Genomic DNA, 24,594 nt, shown 5'->3' on the forward strand with positions numbered 1-24,594 from the left:
TCCAGTGTGCATAGTTACTCGAAGTTTTTTGCGTGCATGTAAAAGACTGTATTTTTTATAGATTTTTTTTACATTTTATTTTAGATATAAATATAGGTGTATGTTGTCACTTTGAGAAAATTAATAAAAAAAAAAAAAACACTGAGAAAATAAAAAATATTTACAGGTGACTGTACAATATTCCAAATATAATGCTGAAAATAATGCTCTATGAACCAGTTACATTAAATATGGTCTGAAAATCTAGGGAGAGGTTTGGAAATTTGAAATGGAAAATAGGTAGGAACCCTGAAAAATACAGAAAAAACTGTAATATTGTGAAATGTTATTACAATATTAAATAATGGTTTCTATTTTAATATACTTTAAAATATAATTTATTTCTGTGATGCAAAGCTGACTTTTCAGCATCATTACTCCAGTCTTCATTGTCATCTTCAGAGTCAGACTCTTGTGCTGCCAAATTTTTTTTGGAACCAGTGATACTTTTTTCATGAGTTTTTGATTAATAAAAAGTTTAAAATAACATTTATTCAAAATATAAATCTAACTATGTAAGTCTTTATCACTTTTCATTAATTCAACACATCCTTGCTAAACAAAAGTATTAATTTTTTTCACAAAAAGAAAGAATAAAAATTTACTGCCCCCAAAATTTTGAATGGTAGTGTATATTTTTAGAAAAAAATTCTATTTTAAATAAATGTCTTTCTTTAAAAAAAGTATAACAGTTTCCAAAAAAACATGAAGCAGCAAAAACTGTTTTCCACATCGATAATAAATCAGAATATTAGAATTATTAGATTTCTGAAGGATGATGTGACACTGGAGTAATGATGCTGAAAATTTAGCACCTATTTGTCATCCAAGACGTTCATGTCTTTCTTTCTTCAGTCAATAAGAAATAGTTTCTTGAGGAAAACATTTCAGGATTTTTCTCCATATAATGGACTTCAATGGTGCCCCAAAGTTTAAACTTCAAAATGTAGTTATTATGTAGTATTGAACTGGAAAAAAAAACAAGAGTTTACGCAAACTTAGACAAGACGAGCATTTGAAGTTTAAAAAGTATATGAATTGTTCATTTGTTTTGAAAGCAACCGATCGTTTCGCTAGATAAGACCCTTATTCCTCGGCTGGGATCGTGTAGAGCATAAGAAACTTCTTTAAAAACATTTAAAATCATCCCAAACTTTGGAACAGCTGTGTATGTTTTTTAATTTTTGTTGTGCATATTAATGTAGGGATGTTAATGCACACAGAAAGATGCTGTGATGTAAATAATTGATCTGCTTTGTTATTGTAGTGTCTAAAAGTGGCATGTTCTGCAGTCTGTTTGACGTGGTGGAGAAAGACAAAACTTCTCCAAAAAGCTTGACCGCATTGCTGCAGAAACTGGAGGAAGAGGGTCTGGTGAGCGTCAGACTGAGCACATAATCCTGATTCATATTTCTGTAGCTGTTTGTACTTGAGCTGATTGTTGTCTTGTCACCGCAGGTGCTGGTGAATATGGTGAAGGACAGAGGTTTCCTCTTCTTGCTTTCTGCCAGTCAAATGGCCAACTCAAGCGGTATGATCTAATGAGGGTGAAATGCTTGTGTGAGTAATTGATATTTGAAATATCTGAATAAAATGGACTTGATTTTAAATTTACAGAGCGACGAGGTGGTTGGAAAATGTCCTCTATACAAGCACTTTTTATTTACCGTGAGAAGCGTGACTGGTTGAAGAGCTGTGAGTATTTGGAGAGATGCACGCAGTTAAAAATTGATGCGTTTCCTCTTAAAGCCAGAAACATATTTTATGCAAATATGCAAACACAGATGCTAGGTTAAAACATTGCAAGCGCTTAGTCACACACTTAACGGTTCTTGTGGAGAAAATAAACTTCATTACTCATGGGGGCGATTGTATTGCCTTTAAATGTCTGCGCTAATAAACAGATGTTATCATTCATGTGGATAAATTGTAATCGTGAACTTACACAGTTTATCTTACTTCAGCTAACTTGGTCAGCAAGGTTCTCTTCAAACTAATGCTATCACAGTACCAAAATTCACTAGTTGTACCAGTACTAATGAGATTTAAAGGAGTAGTTCACTCCCAGATTTTTACATTTATTTTCGGGAGTGAACTAATCCTTTAAAGATTCTCAATACCAAAGGAAATAACATGGTTTAACATTTTTCTTTAATTAATAGCAGTATTAAAATAAATCAATAGCAAATTAATAGTTAAAACAATTAAAAGTAGCATTTAAAGCCTTTAAGTATAATGCACTGTAAATGAATTCATAATGTACATTGTAATGCATTCTATCTTTTAATGAATAATTAATGTAACTAAATTCAAATGTATTATAATATTTGAAGGTTTGTTTTTCATATGTTTTAAATCTTTACCCTTAGTGTATCAATTAATAAATAAGTTTTTTTTTTTTTTTAGCCTGGTTCCCATAAAAGTACCTAGAGATTCGGTTTGGTCCTCCAATTATTTTACAGTAGACTTGAAAATAAAATGAAAATATTTACTTTTTTTATATGAATTTATCGTTTTCAAATGTAAATTAGAAAATTTTGGCAGGTTGCAGGCAGGTATAAGTGTTACCGCCAGGTTTGGTGCTTCCGACTGATTGAAGAGCATTCAGTGAAGAGCGTCAGTGAATGAAATGTCACATTTTTACATTGTGCTTTGAAAACAGCAGTGAATAGCCGAGAATTGTTCTTTCAGTTTAAATAGAAATCTTATACAGTATTACAGTTTGTCAATCTAAATTGGTGATTGTGCATTAACAGCTGTCAGCAGCGGTGCGCTTATTTTGGTCACACATGTGGACCTGCGGACCACTTATGTGCACCTGGATATGTGGATACAAATATTCATAAGATCATACAGTGCAAAAAAAAAAAAAAAAAATGTTAGCCAAGACAAACTTTAAGTTGGCTTGAGAGAGCCGGACCAGAAAGTTTGAAAAATTTAAAAAGTATAAGAAGTTTTAAAAAGTTTTAAGTTTTCAGTTTAAAACAGTTTGAAGTTTAAAGTAGTTTTAAAAGGTTAAAGTTTGAATGTTTTGAAGGCAATACAGTCTGTCAGAGATAGATAGATAGCATGTTATTAACATGATTAACATGTAACTAGTATGTTGTTATGTTGCTAGCATGTTTCTAGGATGATTAACAAAGTACTAGCGTTTTATGTCAGTCGTCATTTTAGGAAAATCGGATCAGTTAGAAAAGATACAGCACACTCGGTCAGATCAGTCTGAAGATCTGGGCTGAGTTTGGAGTTTGTAGAGTTAAAGCTCTAGGAGGAGATACAGTCAGAAATGTTAGTCTCAAAAGAAGAATTAGTAGTAGTTTAAATAGCATTTCATTAAGTTGGCTTTCTCAAGCCAACTTAATTAATGCATTAAAACTGTTTTTATAGTTCATTATAGATAAAAGCTTTAAGTTAACCAAGTAACTAACTGACTGTAGCTTTAAATTATGCAAGGAAATAGTAATAATTAAGAACAAGTTCTCCAAACAGCATTGCATGATTTTGCTTCTCAAAATTGATTTATAATATTTGTATTAATCTTAACTAACAGTGACATTCAAACACAAGTGTATAGTATCAAGCTGTCTTTGCGTGAAGTATCTGTTTTCATATTTGCATAGAGTATGTTTCACCAATCAGCTTATTTTTGATCTTAATTTTATAATGTAGTAATAAAAATGTCTTTTGTTTTTGTAAAGCATCAAATCCCTCTGAGACCTGCAGACCTGTGTCATCAGAGCATCACATTCCCATCATGCCCCAGCATGATTCGTTCATCTCCGCTCTCCACTACGCCCTCAACAAGGCTCGCGGTGAGCCTCCTGCTGACCTCAGCACTGCTATAGAGCAGCAGGTTTACGACTACCTCACTAACCTTCGTGAAGGCAAACCACTGCAGCGCATTAGGACTGACTACGACCCCAAACTGGACGTCAGGGAAAAGCTCTTTCCTGCTCCCAGGCAGAAAACAAACTGGGAGAGCTTCATGCGGCCCTACATCTACAAGCCGGTTGTGTTTACAATGCTTCTGGAGAACGTGAAGAAAAAGGTGGAGGAGCTCCGGGTTCAGACGGACGCGACCGCTGGGAAAACAGCCCCCCATAATGACCCAGAGAAGGTCAAAGAGCTGCTGAAGCTCATTCAGCTGAACAAGAAGAACTCGAAGGGAAAGGCGGGAGATTCAGAGGCGACGGAGGACACCTACACGCTGAAGAGGAAAGTGGATCTCGACGCTCATGAAGGAAGCTCAAAACGCCAGAGAAATCAACCCAACGAAGAATTAAGAGACGGTGAGGAGAATGAAGATTACATAGTTGTGTATATTATGTTGCGTTTCTCTCAACAGATCATCTTTAATAAAAGAAAAGAATTTAAATTTTACGTACAGCATCACTCATCAGCAGTGTTGGAGAAAGTTACTTTTAAAAAACTAATGCATTACAGTGTTGTATTACTACCTAAAACGTCACTAATTACGCTACTTAGTTACTTTTTATGCATTGCGATATGTTTCTTTTGCATTGCTTTTTAAATCTGGGCAGGGCTTGCTTGTTTGTTTTTAATATAAACAGCTCTAGTTTTGGCGACGTAAGAGCTCTTTCACACCAAAAGTGAAATGAATAAGCCTCAGGCTAAAGGAAATGTAAATTCGCATCTGTACAGTAGAGCACAGGATAAGAAAGTTCAACACTCTTCAGCAATAAAAAAAAAAATGAAGCACAAGTGTAAGTTGAAAATGTTTGTGTAATATAATTTTTGCTAATTAGTATGCTTGAATTGGATCATCGAAGCTCAGCAGCAAAAACACTAGTTAATACAATGGGATTAAATGCATAAGATAAATGTGTTATTTAACATACTTTTTGCCGGTTTGCAGCATATTCTGAGTTCTCCTCTGCACTTACTCCTGATTTCTCCCAACATGGGGACAGGAGAGCTGTCAGCCAGTCAATGCTTTAACAGTGTAACTGGTGTTACTTATTTGTAAAAGTAACTCAGATATTTTCTTGTAAATTAAAAAGTAATGCATTTCTTTAATAGTTACTTGAAAAAAGTAATCTGATAACTTACATTACTTGTGTTACCCACAACACTGCTCATCAGTTTAAGTTCTGGAGGCGGGGCAAGTGTTGCAAGCATTTATTTACAGTAGCAAGTTGGCATAGTAAGTGTTTTATTTGACGCCATTGTGGCAGTTTTCTTTCATGCAGTTACATAATCAGATTACTTTTGAATTTTTTTTTAGTTACTTTTGAGTTACTTTTTCAAATAAGTAACGGCAGCTACTTCTTTACAATTTATTGACTGTAAAGTTTCCTGTCAGGAAACTGTTGTGAATTTTTTTCTTAGAGACCAGGAGACGTTTTGGATATCTTGAAGCAAAAGTTTCTCTTTATTCAGATACTCGCTGCGTAGCGCTGCAGTCATCAAAAGTCATCTGACAAAATCTCAGCACAGCAGAGTATATAGGTTTCAAGGGCGAGAAGTACATAGAGGTGGAATCAATCTAAACAAAGCATGCAAATGTGGTACAGGAAAACAGCTCAGTAAAAGATTTTTCCCAGCCTTAATCTTTTTAGAATACAAGTGTCATTCAAATGCATAGGTGCTAAACAAAAGGCACAGCTGTACCTTGAGCTTAGAATTCACACTTAACTTGGGAAACCTTCTAGATGTTCAGGAACTGCATAAAGACAAAAGGTTACTGTCTCAGGGCCTGGGCTGCCTGCTCTTAGACTGTCACAATATACATAGCTTTTTCAGTTCATGTTGTTATATTGGAACCTAGCATAGGATCAGCATATTTTAAACAGATTCTTAAATTTGTAATCCCACAAAATCATGGGTAATTATTTGTATTTATTCATCTCACTCACTCACAAAAAAAAACACAGATTAAGTATTCCTCAAAATTATTAAAAAACACTGAAATTGAAACTCAGAATATGACACAAACCTGCTATAATTAACTTTTTGAAACTTTGAAACTTTTTGGCCCACCTCTCCATTCATTCGATTGGACAATGGGAAAAACGTGATGTCGTCAGGTGCTCAGAGCGCTCTGGCAAACTCGCGAAGCACAGCAAGAGGTTCAAACGCGAGGTGCCCAGGGCGCATAAACAGCGCACATTACGCTCACTGCCAATAGAAAACAATTCAAAAAAGGCGCCTCTCACTCCAAAAACGCGTTCTGTCTGATTGGGGCCTAAGACTGGTTTTGTGGTCCAGGGTCACAAATATCCTTTATGTATTTATTCCCACTTTATTAACCAATGTCTTTGCTGCTGACCAGTCCTTTGATGATCCTATTTGACCATACTAAGCAAAAATTATTTTATATAAACTAACATTTGTGCTTGTTCTCCTGAGGAAAAAACTGGGGTGCACCTGGGGTGCATTCATTTCACTTTTGGTGTGAAAGGGCTTTTACGTTTGGCAAAATGAGAAATTTTTATTATAAACAAACAAGCAACCAGTGTTGGGGAAAGTAACTTTTAAAAGTAATGCATTACAATATTGAGTTACTTCCTAAAAAAGTAACCAATTACGTTACTTGGTTACTTTTTATGGAAAGTAATATGTTACTTTACTTTTGCGTTACTTTTTTAATCTTGGCAGGGCTTGCTTGTTTGTTTTTAATATAAAAAGTGATATTTTTGGCAAATGTAAAAGCCTAATATAATAAAAAAAAAAAAGGAAAACAAATGTTAGATTATCTTGAGTAATTTATGCTTATTAGTATGGTTGAATTGTATTATTTAACATATTTAATTACTGCAGATTTGCATCATATTCTGAATTGAATTTCACTGTTTTTATTCATTTTGAGGAATATTGAATCTGTTTTTTTGTGAGTGAGATGAATTAATGCATGTTCAGACATTTTCTTGTCAATTAAGAAGTAATGCGTTACTTTCTAGTTACTTGGAAAAAGTAATATTACATAACTTGCATTACTTGTAGTGCGTTACCCCCAACACTGCAAGCATGCCCTGCTCAGATATAAAAAGTATCGCAAAAGTAACGTAACGCATTACTTTCCATAAAAAGCAACTAAGTTTTATTTACTTTTAAAAGTAACTTTCCCCAACACTGGCTGTGACAAAATCTGAGCAAACCATGCAAACTGACTTTCTCTTCATTTTGTTCTGATGTAAAAGTGCAGTAATTCTGATGAAATGTAAAATAAAAAAATAATGACAATAACCTTGAATAAATGTGATTATATTTTTGAGCAAAATAACCATGATTAACCATCTAACCTTTATCATGCAACCCTAATAATCTTGTAAAAATAAACAGGAGATGATGAGGCTGTTTCTAAATGCATTGTGTAACAGCTGTTTGCCAGATGCTGTCTATTGTTAATCTGATGTTGTCTCTTCATCAGCGGATGAGAGGCAGTCCACAACATCTCTAGCTAGTATCCTGAGTAGTGTCGGCCTTCAGGACACAGACCTGAGAAAGAACAAAACTCAGGGAGTGATGAAGATCATGGAGATTCTGGACAGCTTCGGAAGGACCAATCTTGACACGGACCTGCGCAAAGACCCTACCCAGGGGGCAATAGAGGTCCTAAGACTGATAGACAACATGACCAGAGCTGCCGCAGAGTCACCTGATGACACTGAGATCAGGGACACGACGGACATTTCTGACACGGCTCGGCGTCTCGGTCTTCCGACTGACCGCGACATTGACTTGAGGAAAAGATTTGTGGATGATGAACCCGAGAGGACCGACTGTCTCGAGGTAGATCAATGTGCTTAACTCAACATTTACACCTTCACTAACTACATTAAGTAAGGCTACCCCCGACTAAACGTTAGTTGACTTCAGTTTATTTTATTTTTTATTGGTTAGTCGCAGAAAAAAATGGTCTTTGTTCGTGAAGAACAGATCGTTAACGGCCGGTCCTTGAGATAATCACGGCAGGAAATCCATTGATCGACCTCAAATAATGGCTTATCATTTGAAACTGAAATATGTAAGTATGTGTGCTATTAGGCGCATATCCGAGTGTTTGTGTGGAAGCTGTTAATGCACAGAGGCACCGGTGCAATCACTGCCATTTTTCCTGTGAACAGTGGAAAAAATGTAAAATACACCGTCATTTTTGCCGCCTTCTTGCAGATAAGAGTGATGCATCAATTGAAACAGTCAGGGGTCTACTTTTTTGTGTAGGCTGACAATTAGTTTATAAAAATGTTGCGCTTTTGTAAAATAAAGAAAACAAACAGAATGCACTTTCTGTCATCTCGGTCTCTGTGAACTGTAGCGTTTCGCAAAGATGACTGAAACTCACACGTTTCCTCACAGACATGAGAAATATATCTATAGAAAGTCTGAAATGTCTACTTTTAAACAAACCGATTCAAATTACAAGGTGCGTCCACTGCATGCTGTGAAGAGAAGATTTTGCGTCAGCGTTGTTAATTTCATCTTTTCACCGATTTAGAAAATGCTAGTTTATTAAAAAACAATTAAAATTTCTCCTGACACATTCATTGTCTTTATTTTGGCCGGGGCTTTGCGGCAAGCCTTATGTGTGCACTTGAGTTATTAATATAAATGTGCGATTAATTGACTGTAGGATTAAATGAACGACTATTATTCGACTAGAAAAATCTTTAGTCGGGGCAGCCCTAATGTCGAGCAATAATTGAACATGAAAAAAATGAACGTGCATTCTGTTGTCATTCCAAACTTGTGTGTTGATATCTTATCTTATATTCTTAGCGAGATATTAATATCTTGGGATGTTTAGAAGAATATTGATGCTGTTTTTAAGTGTACAATGAAAGCATAGAGCGACCAGAGTCTGTCAAACTTAAAAAAATGACCAAAATAGTCCAAGTTATCATTACATTCCAAGTGTTTTTTTTTTTTTAGATATACATTGAGTGACAAACAGAGAAGTTTTAAAATTGACTAAAAATTTTGAAAATCAGATATAGAGCTGTTGACAGCACTGATATTTGGTCACAAGATGCATAAAAACCAGTGCTGTTGGTGCACTATTTTTTGGTGTTAGTCCATTCCAGAGATTTGGTTTAGGGGAAGGCATTCATTCCTATGGCTTTATTTATAATGTGCCCGGAATATTCTTTACAAATTCAGCCTTCATGTTCCTCTGGGGAAAAAAAAACATACAGGTTTGGAATGACTTGAGGGTGAATAAATGAGAGCAGGATTTATTTACTTTGGCTTTAAATAGTTTCATAATCCTGATCAAACAGGTTTGTGACATGAATACATTTAAAGAGAGTTGTGTAGAAATTTAAGGATAGAGTTTGGAGTGAGAGGTTTTTATGAAAGGTAGATGCCATTAGCTGTTAGTTGAGTGCTTGATTTTCACAGAAAAAGGGTGAGACAGACTACGTAGAGAAGACGCAGGTGAAGAGAGGAAAGGTGGGTGAGCGTTTGTGGCAGAAAGAGAATCTAATGCTGGTAATAGGACGTGAAGTTACACTGTAGCACTAAATGAAAGAAAAATGCTATTGTCGTAACTTCATGATATCTTCAGAAAAAATTCTCTATAACACACTTGTTTGATGCAACTGTTTGAGACCACTGCTTTAACATATTGAAGACCTCCAACATGTATATTTAAATAATTAAATTAATATAAATGTGCGATTAGTCGACTAATGGATTAAATGAACTAGAAAAATCTTTAGTCGAGGGCAGCCATAATATAGAGCAATAATTGAACATGTACATTCTGTTGTCATTCCAAACCTGTGTGTTGATATCTTATATCTTAGAGAGATATTAATATCTTGGGACGTTTAGAAGAATATTGATGCTGTTTTTTTTGTGTATAATGAAAGCATACAGTGACCACAGTCTGTCAAACTTGATAAATAACCAAAATAGTCCAAGTCAGCATTACATATCAAAGTTTTTCTTTAGATATACATTGAGTGACAAACAGAAATGTTTTAAAATTGGCTAAAAACTCTAAAAATCAGATGGATCTGTTAACAGCACTGATATTTGGTCACAAGATGCATAAAAACCAGTGGTATTAGTGCACTATTTTTGTGGTGTTAGTCTATTCCAGAGATTTGGTTTTAGGTTTAAAAAAATCAGCCTTTGTGTTCCTCCAGGGGGAAAAAAATCATACAGGTTTGGAATGACTTGATTCTGAGAAAATGAGAACAGGATTTATTTACTTTGGCTTTAAATAGATTCATAATCCTGATCAAACAGGTTTGTGACATGAATACATTTAAGGAGAGTTGGTGTAGAAATGTAAGGATAGAGTTTGAAGTGAGAGGTTTTTATGAAAGGTAGATGTCATTCTGCATGTCTGATGTTGACTAAATTGCTTTCCCTAAGTGTCAGAAAGAAAAGCTGTTAGTTGAGTGCTTGATTTTCACAGAGAAAGGGTCAAACAGACTACGTAGAGAAGACGCAGGTGAAGAGAGGAAAGGTGGGTGAGCAGAAAGAGAATCTTGTGCTGGTGGTGAGATGTGAAGTTACATTGTGGCACTAAATAAAAGAAAAATGCTATTGTTGTAACTTCATGACATCAGATATCTTCAGAAAAAATTCTCTGGCACACGCTTGTTTGATGCAATTGTTTGAGATGACTGCTTTAATTTAAGAATGATTCTCACGTATATATTTAAGTAATTAAATTAATATAAATGTGCGATTAGTGGACTAATGGATTAAATGAACTACTATTATTCGACTAGAAAAATCTTTAGTCGGGGCAGCCGTAATATAAAGCAATAATTGAACGTGCATTCTGTTGTCATTCCAAACTTGTGTGTTGATATCTTATCTAATAGAGAGGTATTAATATCTTAAGACGTTTAGAAGAATATTGATGCTGTTTGTAAGTGTACAATGAAAGCATAGAGCGACCAGAGTCTGTCAAACTTAAAAAAATGACCAAAATAGTCCCAGTTATCATTACATTCCAAGTGTTTTTTTAGATATACATTGAGAGACAAACAGAAAAGTTTTAAAATTGACTGAAAACTCAGAAAATCAGATATGGAGCTGTTGACAGCACTGATATTTGGTCACAAGATGCATAAAAACCAGTGCTGTTGGTGCACTGTTTTTTGGTGTTAGTCCATTCCAGAGATTTAGTTTAGGGGAAAGCATTTATTCCTATGGCTTTATTCATAATGTGTCCAGATTATTTTTTACAAATTCAGCCTTCGTGTTTCTCCAGGGGAAAAAAAACATACAGGTTTGGGATGACTTGAGGGTGAATAAATGAGAACAGGATTTATTTACTTTGGCTTTAAATAGTTTCATAATCCTGATCAAACAGGTTTGTGACATGAGTACATTTAAGGAGAGTTAGTGTAGAAATGTAAGGATAGAGTTTGGAGTGAGAGGTTTTTATGAAAGGTAGATGCTATTCTGCATGTCTAATGTTGACTAAATTGCTCTCCCTAAGTGTCAGAAAGAAAAGCTGTTAGTTGAGTGCTTGATTTTCACAGAAAAAGGGTGAGACGGACTACGTAGAGAAGACGCAGGTGAAGAGAGGAAAGGTGGGTGAGCGTTTGTGGCAGAAAGAGAATCTAATGCTGGTAATAGGACGTGAAGTTACATTGTAGCACTAAATAAAAGAAAAATGCTATTGTCGTAACATCATGACATCAAATATCTTCAGAAAATTCTCTATAACACACTTGTTTGATACAATTGCAGGGCTCTACGCTTAGGAGCACTGTCAAAATTTCAGGAGCACCTTCTAATCAATAATCAAAAAAATCTAATAAAAAATTAGCCTTCCCATTACGAGGTTAAATTTGACTTATTTTTTATTTTATGTCAATTAAAAAAAAAATTAAAAATTTAGCTTTTTACCGTTTCTAATTAAAACAACAGAATAAGAACAAGTAGAATAAGTTACCAATCAAATGAAATCAGTATTAACAAAATTAATTTGTACTACAGAGGTGCACAAAAGTGGCTTGTAGGTGTATTTTCATTTGTTTAATGAGGCTCAGATGTGGCATGCATGCAATCAGATTCACAAACTCATGTTGAGATTGTTTTAAATATAAAATTTTGAATATAATATTAAATGACTTAACTGAAAACATAAAATTTAAAAAATGAAACAACTCACAGTCACTGATTTAATTACTGAATCATTCATTCATTTGATTTGTTCAAATGGCTGATTCATTCAGGAATAAAGCAAGTGTCTGTCTTTATGAATGGGAAATTGATTCATTGACTCACTAAATCGGTTTAAAAATGCACTGCGGCTCAGTTGTGACTTGTTTCACTATTTTTGACGACAAAATAGAGCAAAATTAGAAAATAGTGTTATAGTCTGACAATGTTAGTCACTTAATGTTAACTTCTTGTTTATTTAACTGTTGTGTTAAATCTATCTTATTTACAAACTCCCTTAAAAATCATTAAAAACTGTCACTCATCTTAGTTCATCGTGATCTCACAAAGGTCGATTATAAGCATCGAAGCTCTCTACACTGCATAATCAATCTCTTATTTACACTCTCTCTACACTTTAGAAAAGGATTGGTGAGATATATCTGTGATACATTACTTGGCATTGCAAAAACACTTTGAAACCTTTAAAGCTCCCCTTAGCGCAAGCACAAATATGCTGAATCAGGTCAGTCGCACTGCTGCTCCTAAATATATTTGCATAATCGCACGTAGTAGTTTTTATTCGCAAATGCGACTGAAATGGGCAAACTGTAAAGCTCTGAATTGTTTGAGACCACTGCTAGAATATATTAAATATAACCTCCAAAGTATATATTTAAATAATTACATTTATACAGTATATATGTGCGATTAGTCGACTAATAGATTAAATGAATGACTGTTAGTCAACTACAAAAATATTTAGTCGGTGACCCCCCTGATATTAAGCATTACTAGAACATGTACATTGTTGTCATTCCAAACCTGTGTCACAGTATCATATTATCTAATATCTTAGAGAGATATTAGTATGAGTCAGAAACGACCAAAATAGTCCAAGTTAGCATTACATAAGTGTTTTTAAATATACATTTAGTGACAAACAGAAAAGTTTTAAAATTGACTAAAAACTCAAATCTGATGTTGACAGCACTGATATTTAGTCACCGGTGGTATTAGTGCACTATTTTACATACAGGTTTGGAATGACTTGAGGGTGAGTAAATGAGAACAGGATTTATTTACTTTGGCTTTAAATAGTTTCATAATCCTGATCAAACAGCTTTGTGACATGAGTACATTTAAGAACAGGTTAGTGTACAAATTTAAGGATTGAGTTTGGAGTAAGAGGTTTTCAAGAAAGGTAGATGTCTGATGTTGACCAGATTGCTTTCCCTAAGTGTCAGAAAGAAAAGCTGTTAGTTGAGTGCTTGATTTTTCACAGAAAAAGCATGCAACAGACTACGTAGAGAAGACGCAGGTGAAGAGAGGAAAGGTGGGTGAGCAGTTGTGGCAGAAAAATAATCTTATGCTGGTGATTTGTTTTTGTTTTTTGTTTTTTCAAATCACACATTGTTTCACTCAGTGGCTATGTTTGGAATGGCATGCATTGTGTATTTGTTACTACTTACAAATACATAAACATAAGCATTTCACAGAGTAGCATGCTACATGCTAGATAAACTATGTAGAGAATGCCACACAAATCTGCCAGACCCTAGTGCAGACACCCATCGATAAACTAGACATCTGCTTAGATTGAACCTCCATGATTTCAGCCTGCTGCTCACTCATGCCGGTCTGTAAGGAATAGCAGCTGCTTTAAATTGTAGTTATATTACTTTAAACTCAATGCCATAGTTTTATAAAAACATTGTCTTGTGCTTTAGCTTGAAATCATCAGTCATACTGTACTCATACTGTACTCAAAGCTAGAGAGGAACTATATAAATAGTGCTATATAAATAAATCTGACTTGACATGAGTAATACACAAGATAAAGGCCATGCTTCTTTAATGTCTTCACTCACATAATAACTTCTGAGCTTCTGATTCAACATTGTTATACAGCCTTTTACACATACAGATTATATACTATGAGTAGTTTACTTTTCCTTTCATAGCCGTTGTTCTGCTGGTGAATGTAGAGGAGTGAGTTGTTGTTTCTTCACCTGCAATTGAATTTAAAGTGTTTACAGAACAAAACAGAGCAGATGAGATAGAATATTAAAGTACTACTGCACCTGATATATGCTTTTAAATGACAGCTCCTAATTATGCATCTAGCCAAAATTATTGTTTCTGTGTATTTCTTCAGTTGTTTGATTTTAAAGAGTCAGAGTTATGGTGCTGGTTTTGATGATGGTTTTGCTGTTTCAGGAGGAGACTGCTGGTAGTTTGAGTAGTTTAGAAGAAGCATTTAGCCCTTGTTCAGATTCTGGAGGACAGCAGCGTGGCGTTAACCTGCTCGGGGAAAAGACCATTCCATGGGTACTGATACCCATCACAGGTAAACTCACTGATAAAGATATGAAAACAAGTGCAAAATCTCTAATGTCTTTGCCAGTTTTTTTCTTATTAGCATGCATATTACTAGCATATTGACTGTTTATAAAGAACATATTAAAAGAGAAGTTCACTTTCAGAACAAAAACTTCCAGAAACAACACTTACAAAAACGCACCCCCTTGTCATCCAAGATGTTCATGTGTTTCTTTCTTCAGTTGTAAAGAAATTGTTTTTTTGGTTTTTTTTGAGGAAAAGATTACAGGAATTATCTCCATATAGTGGACTTATTTGGTGCCACTGAGTTTGAACCTAAATACAGTTTAAATGCAGCTTCAAAGGGCTCTAAATGATCCCAGTCAAGGGAGAAGGGTCTTATCTAGCGAAACCATTGGTCATTTTCTAAACACATTGACAATTTATATACTTTTTAACCTCATGTGCTCGTCTTGTCTAGCTCTGCGTGAACTCACGGTTCAGTACAGTTCAGTAAAGTTAGGGCATGTCAAAAAAACTCCCATCTCATTTTCTACTCCAACTTCAAAATTGTCCTACATCGCTGCAGAAGTACCAACCCAGTGAACATGCAAAGCAACAATTTACATGAATTTACAAAGTAAACATTCAAAGATCAAACACCATTAACAAAAAAAGGTAAAACAGTGATGTAGGACGATATTGAAGTTGGAGGAGAAAATGTTCTTTCTCATACCCTAACTGTATTGAACTGGAATGCACAGAGTTCATGCAGAGCTAGACGAGTTTAGCATTTGAGGTTAAAAAGCATATAAATTTTTTTTTTTTTTTTTTTTTTAGATTTAATAGATCGTTACGCTACATAAGACCCTTATTCCTCAGCTGGGATCATTTTGAGCCAATTGAAGCCGCATTTAAACTAAATTTTGGAAGTTCAAATTCATGGGCACCATATCAGTCCATTATATGGAGAAAAATCCTGAAATGTTTTCTTTAAAAAACATAATTTCTTTACGACTGAAGAAAGAAAGACATAAACATCTTGGATGATAAGGGGGTGAGTAAATTATCTTTGTTCTGGAAGTGAACTACTCAATTTGTAATCTCTGGAAATCGAAGTTACCTTAATTTAGTGAATGGGACACCACTTTAAGTGGAGCTATTCTATTACATGTGACCCTGGACCACAAAACCAGTAGCACGGGTAAATTTGTACCAATAGCCAACAATACATTGTATGAATCAAAATTATTGATTTTTCTTTTATGCCAAAAATCATCAGGATATTACGTAAAGATGATCATGTTCGATTAAGATATTTTGTAAATTTTCTACTGTAAATATATTAAAACTTATTTTTTGCTTAGTAATATCCATTGTAAAGAACTTCATTTGGACAACTTTAAAGTAGAGGTCTGCTACCCTGGTTGGGGTTAATATTTATCGAATAGCTTCGGGTTCAAGTCGGGCTGGGGTTTGTAGCTAAGGTAAAACTATATGCAGCAGGCTACACTTTCACTTAACTTGCACACACATATTACTTGCACATAGAGATCAGAGAATACACAGCGCAAACACAGAAACACTGGCACAGAGAAATTTTTATTAATAAAATAGCATCGATAATGACTCGCTACATTATATTTCTCAGTAACGAGTGGGTAAAATCACTAACTAAACTCAGCTTTGTTTGTAGAGAGAGAGAGACACCAATGCAGGTAATCACACTCAACTTTCATTACCCTCTCTATGGCTAATTAATTTAAATACATGTCACAACACGACAAACAGCATATGCATATTCGCAAGTTGAGAGCAATGATTGCGATACAGCACTGTGGCATTTATGTGACCATTGCACCTGTTGTTCGTAAAATTTCATAACTGGTAAATGCTTTTTTTGCCTTGTATGTTGAACCGGCCGTGAGCCTTAATGAAACTTTGTTTGCCTTGCCTTAATGAAAAATGTTTCTTTGTATTTGTTTACTGGCCGTTGCATGCAATCGCAAAATGCAGCATATTTTAAAAGTTTAGTTATTCATTGTGAAATCCAATTTCGGGTTCAGGCTCTAAATTTAACAGTGCCGCTTGGGTCGGGTCAGACGATCTCAGGTACGGGCCGGGTTCAGGCTTCAGGCTTCAGTTTAAAGCCTGTGCAGACCTCTACTTTAAAGATTTTTTTTCTTTTTCAGATTCCAGATTTTCAAATTTCAAATTTTCAAATCTCAGTCAAATATTATCCTATCCTAACAAATACGCACATCAATGGAAAGCTTATTTATTTAGATGTATAATCCTCAATTTAAAAAAAATTACCCTTATGATTTGTTTTGTAGGCCATGGTCACATATATCTTTATTATATAAGTAATGCAATATGGGGACACGAATAACAATGTTTCCTGAGAATGAGCATTACATAAAGATTGTCCTCTTGTTTAAAAAAAAATATATAAAAATTTTAAAACTAAGCCTAAATTGTTTTTCATTGCATGCAAGTTGTTTATAGTGTTTGTAGTTTATTAAAAATATAAATAATAAAAAAGTCAATTTACTAAATTCCTTGCTTAGGTCTGAAAACAGAGCGATATTCCCAGAGACAGATGGACTATCCTGAAGATCCACGCTTCGTTCAGAGCCCAACAGTGTCTACACACACCACACCTGACATAAAAGAACTTTCCCCTCCCTACCAGCCAGACAGCAGCAACACAGCCATGGATCTGGATGTGCAGACAGCGGCAGAGGTTGAGGACGAAGAGCCTGTTCCCACTGCCGTGACCACAGATTGTCCTGCAGAGCCAGTCGCGTCGAGTAGCGGTTTTGACCACATAGTCGATGAGCTCGTCTCTGGGTTTTCCACTGAGGTTGAGCAGCTCTTGAAGGCCAAACGTATTTATTATGTGTCCTGCTCCAGCACTCAGGGCTCACGAGAACCGAGCCAGGCTCCAGTTGTGCCGCTTTCCAATTACGTGTCAAACTACAACACTCCGTTTCCCGTCAGTAACTACATCAGCTCTTTCCACGACAGCCTGATGATGTTCATAGACCCTCAGCACAGCAGTCGATACCATGGAGCTCAAGAAGATGTGTCGTCTACCTCCTCTGCTGCAGAAGTTCCTTCAAATGTCCCTGATACGTCCTCCAACTTGAATCCGTGTGCTTCCTCGTCTTCCAACAACACCCTTGAATCATCTCAGAGACCGTGTTCCCCTTCTAGTGCCCTACCTGACCCAATGACTCAGCCGCAGTATCACTCAGGTTTACCCGACGCTGAAATCCAGCAGGCACCCCATCAGATGTGGGCATTAGAGCAGGACCAAGTGACGCAGAAGACACAGGAAGCAAACATCACTCAAGATTGTCATGAGATGAATGGTAGTTTGGTTGCTGAGACTACAGGTGCTGTGGAGGGTCAAACGGCGCAAGCTGCCACGCTAGCTGAAGACGCCTCGATGGGACACGCTCATTCTGCCTTTAGCAGTATCATCGATCAGCTGCAGCCCGAGGTGATCAGTAACCTGGTGGAGATTATTAAAGGAGTTCAGAAGAACGCAGTCTACTTCTACATCCATTCCACAGATGAGGAGGAGAGTGATGTCTGCTGGGAAATTAAGGTACTTCTAGTGCTGCAGTGGCTCTTTATATGCAGTATAAATGTGTATCTTATGCATGACACAACACTAGGGATGTCCCAAACCAATTAGTTTTCAGATTCAATGTTTGTATTTAGAGTTTGGTGTTTTTGTTTAGTAACAGTTGTTCATGAGTCCCATGTTTGTCCTGAACCTCACAAATTCTTTGGTTTTTCAGCATTATTGTGTATTGATGCTCCAGAAGGAAGCATGATGCATTAAGAGCCGGGGGTGGAAACTTTTGAATTTGAAGATCAGGGTAAATTTAACTTATTTTGTCTTCTGGGAAACATTTTCTTTAGCATCTGAAGGGCAATATTAAATGAAAAAAAAAAAAAACATGATATTTGGCAAAATAAGAAAAATGTGCACATCTTCATTCTGTTCAAAAGTTTTCACCCCCCCCGGCTCTTACTGCATCGTGTTTCCTTCTGGAGCATCAGTGAATGCTTGAACCTTTTGTAATATTTGCATACGAGCCCTTCAGTTGTCCTCAGTGTGAAAAGATGGATCTCAAAATCATAGTCATTTTAAGAAAGTGTTCAAATACACAAAAATGCAGAAAAACCAAAGAATTTGTGGGACCTGAAAGATTTTTCTGGAGAACAGCAGGCGGTTTACAGTGTTCCCACGAGGTAGTATAAAAAAGTATGGAATTTGATTTTCCAGTATTTTCCAGGTCTGGAAAAGTATGGAAAAAGAAACCAGAGTATGGAAAAGTGTTTTCAGACTTTAGCCGCAATTTAGTTTTTTTTTCATAATAGAAAATGAAGAATTTAAGAAAGTAAGTTTATTGCACAACAAGTCAAAGTCAAAATACGACTGAGTAAATTCAGGGTACACGTTTTCATAATGCAAAATGCAGGTTATAAGCATTTTAGATTTCTTCGTACAATATTCTTAGCACTGTATTACATAGTCTCAAGAACCTTTGCAAAAATAAAAAAATACACTGACTTTTATGTGCACACAAGAAACCATTAAACAGCATATAGGACAAGGCACACTGAGCCACCTATTGTGCCATCAGCCCATTTTGCGGTGAGGTTTCTTGGCCTCCACAAAGTATGCCTTAAGGCCTTAAAAATACTCCATAATTTTAAACACTCTTTTACAGTACCTGTCTTTTTAATAAAGCCTTTAATTTGGCAAATTGTATGCCATTAGCCCATTTCATGTCATTGTTTCTCTGACACCACAGAGGATGTGTATTGGACATTAGGGCTTGATATTAGAGGTACTACAATAAGAAATTTTGAGATCTCATCTCTGTTAATTCATGTGCATCCATGCTCTTGTTTTATTCATAATAAGATGGCAGTGATGCACAAAGGAAATAGGTTATATAAAACTATAAATTGTAATGCATAAGCATGCAAAATTTCCTATGTGCATATATATAGTTTCTAAATTTTTTATTTGTTTATTAATTTTTATTTATTTTAGGGGCTCTATATGTTGTCACTTTAAGAAAATCAATGAAAAAAAAACTGTGAAAATAATATTTACAGATGAATGTTTTATATACCAAATATAAAGCTGAAAATAATGCTCTATGAACCATTTGTGTAGAAGTTCGGAAAAGTATAGAGTTTTGAAATGGAAAATGTGTAGGAAACCTGGGTTTAACTGTTCAGGGAAAACAAGACACTCATGAACAACTATCACTAAACGAAAAAAACCCTTGTGGATCATTTAGGTAACAACAGTATTAAGAATCAAGCAAATGTAAACTTTTGAACAGGATCATTTTTATAAATTCAGCTATTATTTTCTCTTGTGAACTATATGTAAACATCTATTAAATATCTGAAATATTTAAAACATTATTTTAAAATATTTAAAATGTATATACTTATTCAGGTCAGCGCTAAATAAAAATAACATGCATTTTGTATGATTAAAAAAATTACATTTTGCAGATTCTGCGTGATAAACTTTTGACCTCAACTGCACATAAAAACACGGAAACTTAAACGTATGTGAGGCGCTAGAACAGACCTCACTGGTTCTTGCGAGTTATGTATGTTTGAGCAGCGCCTTTTCCATTTATTGGTGGTTGACAACCCACTTAAAGGTGCATAACGCCACCTACTGCATGACACTGACATGACCGCTGATGTAAAATAAGGATCCGACTCAGGATAACTGATAACGGTCAACAATCTTAATCGGCTCTGATCCAGATTTTTGCAATCGGCTCGGGATGTCTCTACATCCCACACCATTACAAATTCAAATCTTTTTCTAACTGTATTTATTGCTGTTCGCTTGAGGTCAGATGTTAGTCGCTGGTGTAAATGTGGCCGATTAGGCAGAAATGTTTCACTGGCTTGAATAAATGTGGAAATGTAGTGCAGGTGTAACTGTTTGTCAAACTTAAGTTGCCTAGAGAGCTGGAGATGTGTTAACCTTGTGCTGTTTTGACATTTGTAACAGGAATATTTGAAAAAGTTGGGGAATTTGGAGTGTAACCCTCATGGCTTCCTTGAAAAAAACAGTAGTCAAGACAAACTCCTGGTCATCATTCAGAATGTGGACATCGCCGCACAGGTTCACAAGGTAAGCCAGAGCTGAGCTCTTCGACTTGATTAGTCAAATATATTTATTGAAAAGCATGTTGATTCCCAACAACTGGAATGCACTAGATGTTCTTTTTCTTTTTCTACCTATAGATACCTTCTTTAGTTTCATTGAAGAAGCATCCGTCTGTGAGCTTTGCTGGTGTAGACAACCTGAGTGACATTCAGAACCACACCTACAATGAGCTCTTTCAGTCTGGAGGCTTTATCGTGTCAGATGAGCATGTCCTGAATCCAGCTGTCATCACAGCAGGTAATTCAATTTCAAGACGTATTCAGGTATATTACTGAGTGTTATTCATATTTAGGTTTTTTGTACTTTACACATTTCAGCAAAGTGTTTTTTCTGTTTTTAGAGAAACTTCAAGATATCCTTGAGTACATTGAGCAGCTCAACTCTCCTCAGAGCCCCTGGAGATGGAGGGTGCACTTCAAATCACACAAGAAACTCAGAGAGCACAGCAGGTTTGACACGTAACCCTTTAAACTCCAGGAAGCTCGTATTTTTACCAAGTGGTGACACAGAGAGTAGAAACTGGGTGAAATTGTTTCCTTCATGATTGCTTGCACTGTAAAAAACTTGTTTTTGTTTTGTTTCCAGGCTCAAAGCTGATGCTTTGAAGCTGTACGAGATCCTCAGTGAGTATGAGAAGAAACATATTGTTGAGATCCTGTCGTACCACGAGTGTGACACTCCATCACGTCGAGCACCTGACCTCGACTGTCTAGTGAATCTCCAAGCAAGATTCACCAAACAACGACACCTGATATTTCTCACAGGTGCTCTTAAACAATATAATGACATGGTTTAATTGTTGTCTTGCAGTCTGTTGCCTACATTTTTGTTTGCTGCTACATTTGCATAGTACACTCTTAAAAATAAAGGTGCTTTAAAAGGTTCTTCACAGTGATGCCATAGAAGAACCATTTTTGGTTCCGCAAAGAACCATTCAGTCAAAGGTTCCTTAAAGAACCATCTCTTTCTTACCTTTTTATAATTTGTAGAACCTTCTTTCACCACAAAGAACCTTTTGTGAAACAGAAAGGTTCTTCAGATGTTGAAGGTTCTTTATGGAACCATTTAAACAAAAAAGGTTCTTCTATAGCATCATGAAGCACCTTTATTAAAGTGTAGGGCTGTATCTGCCAGTGTTGGAGGTAACGCATTACAAGTAACCTGAGTTACATAATCAGATCACTTTTTTCAAGTAACTAGTAAAATAACACATTACTTTTTAATTTACAATAAAATATCTGAGTTACTATTTTAAATAAGTAACGCCAGCTCTCCTATCCCCATGTTGAGAGAAATTGGGAGCAAGATGTTACTTTAGTTTTAGAATAAATGTGAACATGCATTAATTAGTCTCACTCACAAAAAAAGCAGAGTTAGTATTCCTCAAACAGTGAAATGCAACTCAGAATATGACACAAACCTGCAATAATTAAATGTTAAATAATACAAATATCCTTTATGTGTTTAATCCCATTTTATTAACCAGTGTCTTTGTTGCTGAACTTCAGTGATCCAATTAAAGCATACTGATAAACAAAAATTACTTGAGATAAACTAACACTTGTTCTTTTTTTATTGCTGAAGAATGTTGAACTTTTTCTGTGTTCTGCTGTACAGACGTGAATTTACTTTTCCTTCAGCCTGAGGCTTTTGCTGCAAAAGGGCTTTTACATTTGCCAAAAGTATAACTTTTTATATTAAAAATTAACAAGCAAGCCCTGCCCAGATTTAAAAAGTAACGCAAAAGTAATCTAATGCATTACTTTGCAAAAAAAGTTTCCAAGTAACATAATTAGTAACTTTTCCCAACACTGGTGAGATTTGCACAAAACCTTTGCATTAATGTTGATACAAATGTAAACGCGTGTTATGCAACTAAAACTTTTATTTTTTCCTCTCACAATAAGTCATTGCAACAGATGTTGGTAGGTTTAAGTATTTAAATGCGAAAAAACTGTTCCCATTGCAGTTTAGCTAAATATTCCTTTTTCAGATTGCCTGAAAAATGTGATTTATGGGAGCTTTTACAAAACGCATGTTTTTGTTGGCCATATTTTCAACTTGCAATTTCAATTTGTGCAATTTTAAAGTTTTGCGAAAATTTTAAAGACACAACTGTTTGAAAATCTGGAAGCTGCTTACCTAATGTAAATGCAGCTTCAGTTTCTGTAAATCAAATCTAATTCGCCGGACGTCCTTCTGCTGTTGTCTTCTCTCACTTTTCCCCTTCGTCACTGTAGTCTTGTCGGTCTTGCATCTGCTTGTGGTTTTAATATCTTCCCCCAGTTTTTCCTCTTGTTAACATCTGTGGTTAGCTGCAAACATTAGGTTGATGAATTCACTTTTCACACCTTTTGCTCTTTTCATTCTGTTCTACATAAACTGAGGAAGTGAAGTACATTTGTTTTTTTAGATGCTTTCAAATCACATAGCAACCAAACATTGTTGTGTTCAAGCACATATGTGAGCCTAGACCACAAAACCAGTCTTGCGTAGCACAGGTATATTTGTAGCAATAGGCAACCAGTACATTATGGGTCAGAATAATCCCTTTTTCTTTTATGCAAAACATCATTAGGATTTCAAGTAAAGATCATGTTCCATGAAGATACTTTGTAAATTTACTACCATAAATATATCAAAACTTAATTTTTTATTAGTAATATGCATTGCTAAGAACTTCATTTGGACAACTTTAATGGTGATTTTCTCAATATTTAGATTATTTTGCACCGTTAGATTCCAGATTTTTTTTAAATATTTGTATCTCGACCAAATATTGTCCTATCCTAACAAACCATACATCAATGGAAAGCTTATTTGACCCTTTTTTGACCCAGGGTCACATATGGCATTAAAAGAAAGCAACATATCATTTCATTCATTTGAAATTTGCAATATCAATATCAAAACAATAGGTAGTGAGGCATATCAAGAAAATTCTTGCCATACAAGGAACCCAGAGTCCCTCTCTCTTCAAAACCAGCACTAATGCTGAGTCAGTGAACAGAAACAAGAGTGAAAGTTAAACTAGAGGAGTCACAGAAATCTTCAGGAGAACAAACAACAAAACCAAGCTTATGAATAGCTCTTCAGTAAGGTAAAAATAGCAGCAAAAGCTTGCATCTCTCTTTAAATGCTCGATAAAAAGCATCAAAATAAAGAGCATCAACAATCGACAAGTCATAAGGAATAACAGCAAGCAGAGGGTCGTTTCTCAAAACCTTTAGCCTTTTCTGGTTGTGGAACAGTCAGTCAGGAAATAACAGCACAGTAAGTGACACGCAGTTAGGAAAAGTAGAGAGAGACACAAAAAAAGGTGCAAAATTGCACCACAATTTAGAGTATGTAGATATGGTAAAAGCTCTGGTTGAGATTGCAAAGGCTGTTGACAGATTTAATTGCTTTTTTTAACACTGTTTTAATCAAATGTATTATTTAGCAGTAAATTCACAAGTGCTTTATGATTATGGAATCACATATGGTGAATGCCTATGACTAAAGTAATGTTTGTTTAAATCCCATCCTACAGGCTTCCAGTTTGAGATGTTTCCCCACTACTCAAGCAGTGGCATCGTTATTGCCAATGTTGATGACATAAAGTTTGTAATAAGCAGTTTAGCCACTGGAGGAAATGTGGACAGCGTTCCGTCAGCAGAGACATGCGCCACTCCTGCTCCAGCGTCATGTAAGTGATTCTGTGGTAAAACCATCTGACAGCATCCCAAACTACACGTCTTGCTCTCACTGTGATTGTACATGGAATCTAAATGAGTTTCCCAGTCGATCTGCTGCCGCCACGAGCCTGAATGATCTTTATTATTCATCACTGAGGAGAAGCCAGCTAAAACTCACTGACTCCAAGTCTGAGAAATACATGTAATGTCCATGAACTGCTGAACAATCAG

The 24,594-nt window shown here is 35.6% G+C and overlaps 1 protein-coding gene across 8 annotated transcripts in view; it reads left to right on the top strand.

The window, feature by feature from the left end:
* Window positions 1-24,594, top strand: part of tasora (transcription activation suppressor a) — a 44,831-nt gene that overhangs the window by 15,026 nt on the left and 5,211 nt on the right. The window contains exons 11-25 of one of the 8 annotated variants that reach the window (XM_051094581.1): window positions 1,307-1,413; window positions 1,498-1,570; window positions 1,657-1,734; window positions 3,738-4,328; window positions 7,430-7,791; window positions 10,427-10,477; window positions 11,508-11,558; window positions 13,418-13,468; window positions 14,353-14,482; window positions 17,025-18,070; window positions 20,528-20,650; window positions 20,764-20,923; window positions 21,027-21,135; window positions 21,272-21,450; window positions 24,219-24,374. In XM_051094581.1, the coding sequence (XP_050950538.1) occupies window positions 1,307-1,413; window positions 1,498-1,570; window positions 1,657-1,734; window positions 3,738-4,328; window positions 7,430-7,791; window positions 10,427-10,477; window positions 11,508-11,558; window positions 13,418-13,468; window positions 14,353-14,482; window positions 17,025-18,070; window positions 20,528-20,650; window positions 20,764-20,923; window positions 21,027-21,135; window positions 21,272-21,450; window positions 24,219-24,374 (3,267 nt within the window). Of the gene's footprint in view, window positions 1-1,306; window positions 1,414-1,497; window positions 1,571-1,656; window positions 1,735-3,737; window positions 4,329-7,429; window positions 7,792-9,399; window positions 9,451-10,426; window positions 10,478-11,507; window positions 11,559-13,417; window positions 13,469-14,352; window positions 14,483-17,024; window positions 18,071-20,527; window positions 20,651-20,763; window positions 20,924-21,026; window positions 21,136-21,271; window positions 21,451-24,218; window positions 24,375-24,594 lie in introns of all 8 variants that reach the window. The other 7 variants (XM_051094584.1, XM_051094583.1, XM_051094582.1 and 4 more) reach the window with 7 other exon arrangements.

The sequence above is a fragment of the Labeo rohita genome, chromosome 22, assembly GCF_022985175.1.
Source record: "Labeo rohita strain BAU-BD-2019 chromosome 22, IGBB_LRoh.1.0, whole genome shotgun sequence".
Lineage (NCBI taxonomy): Eukaryota > Metazoa > Chordata > Actinopteri > Cypriniformes > Cyprinidae > Labeo > Labeo rohita.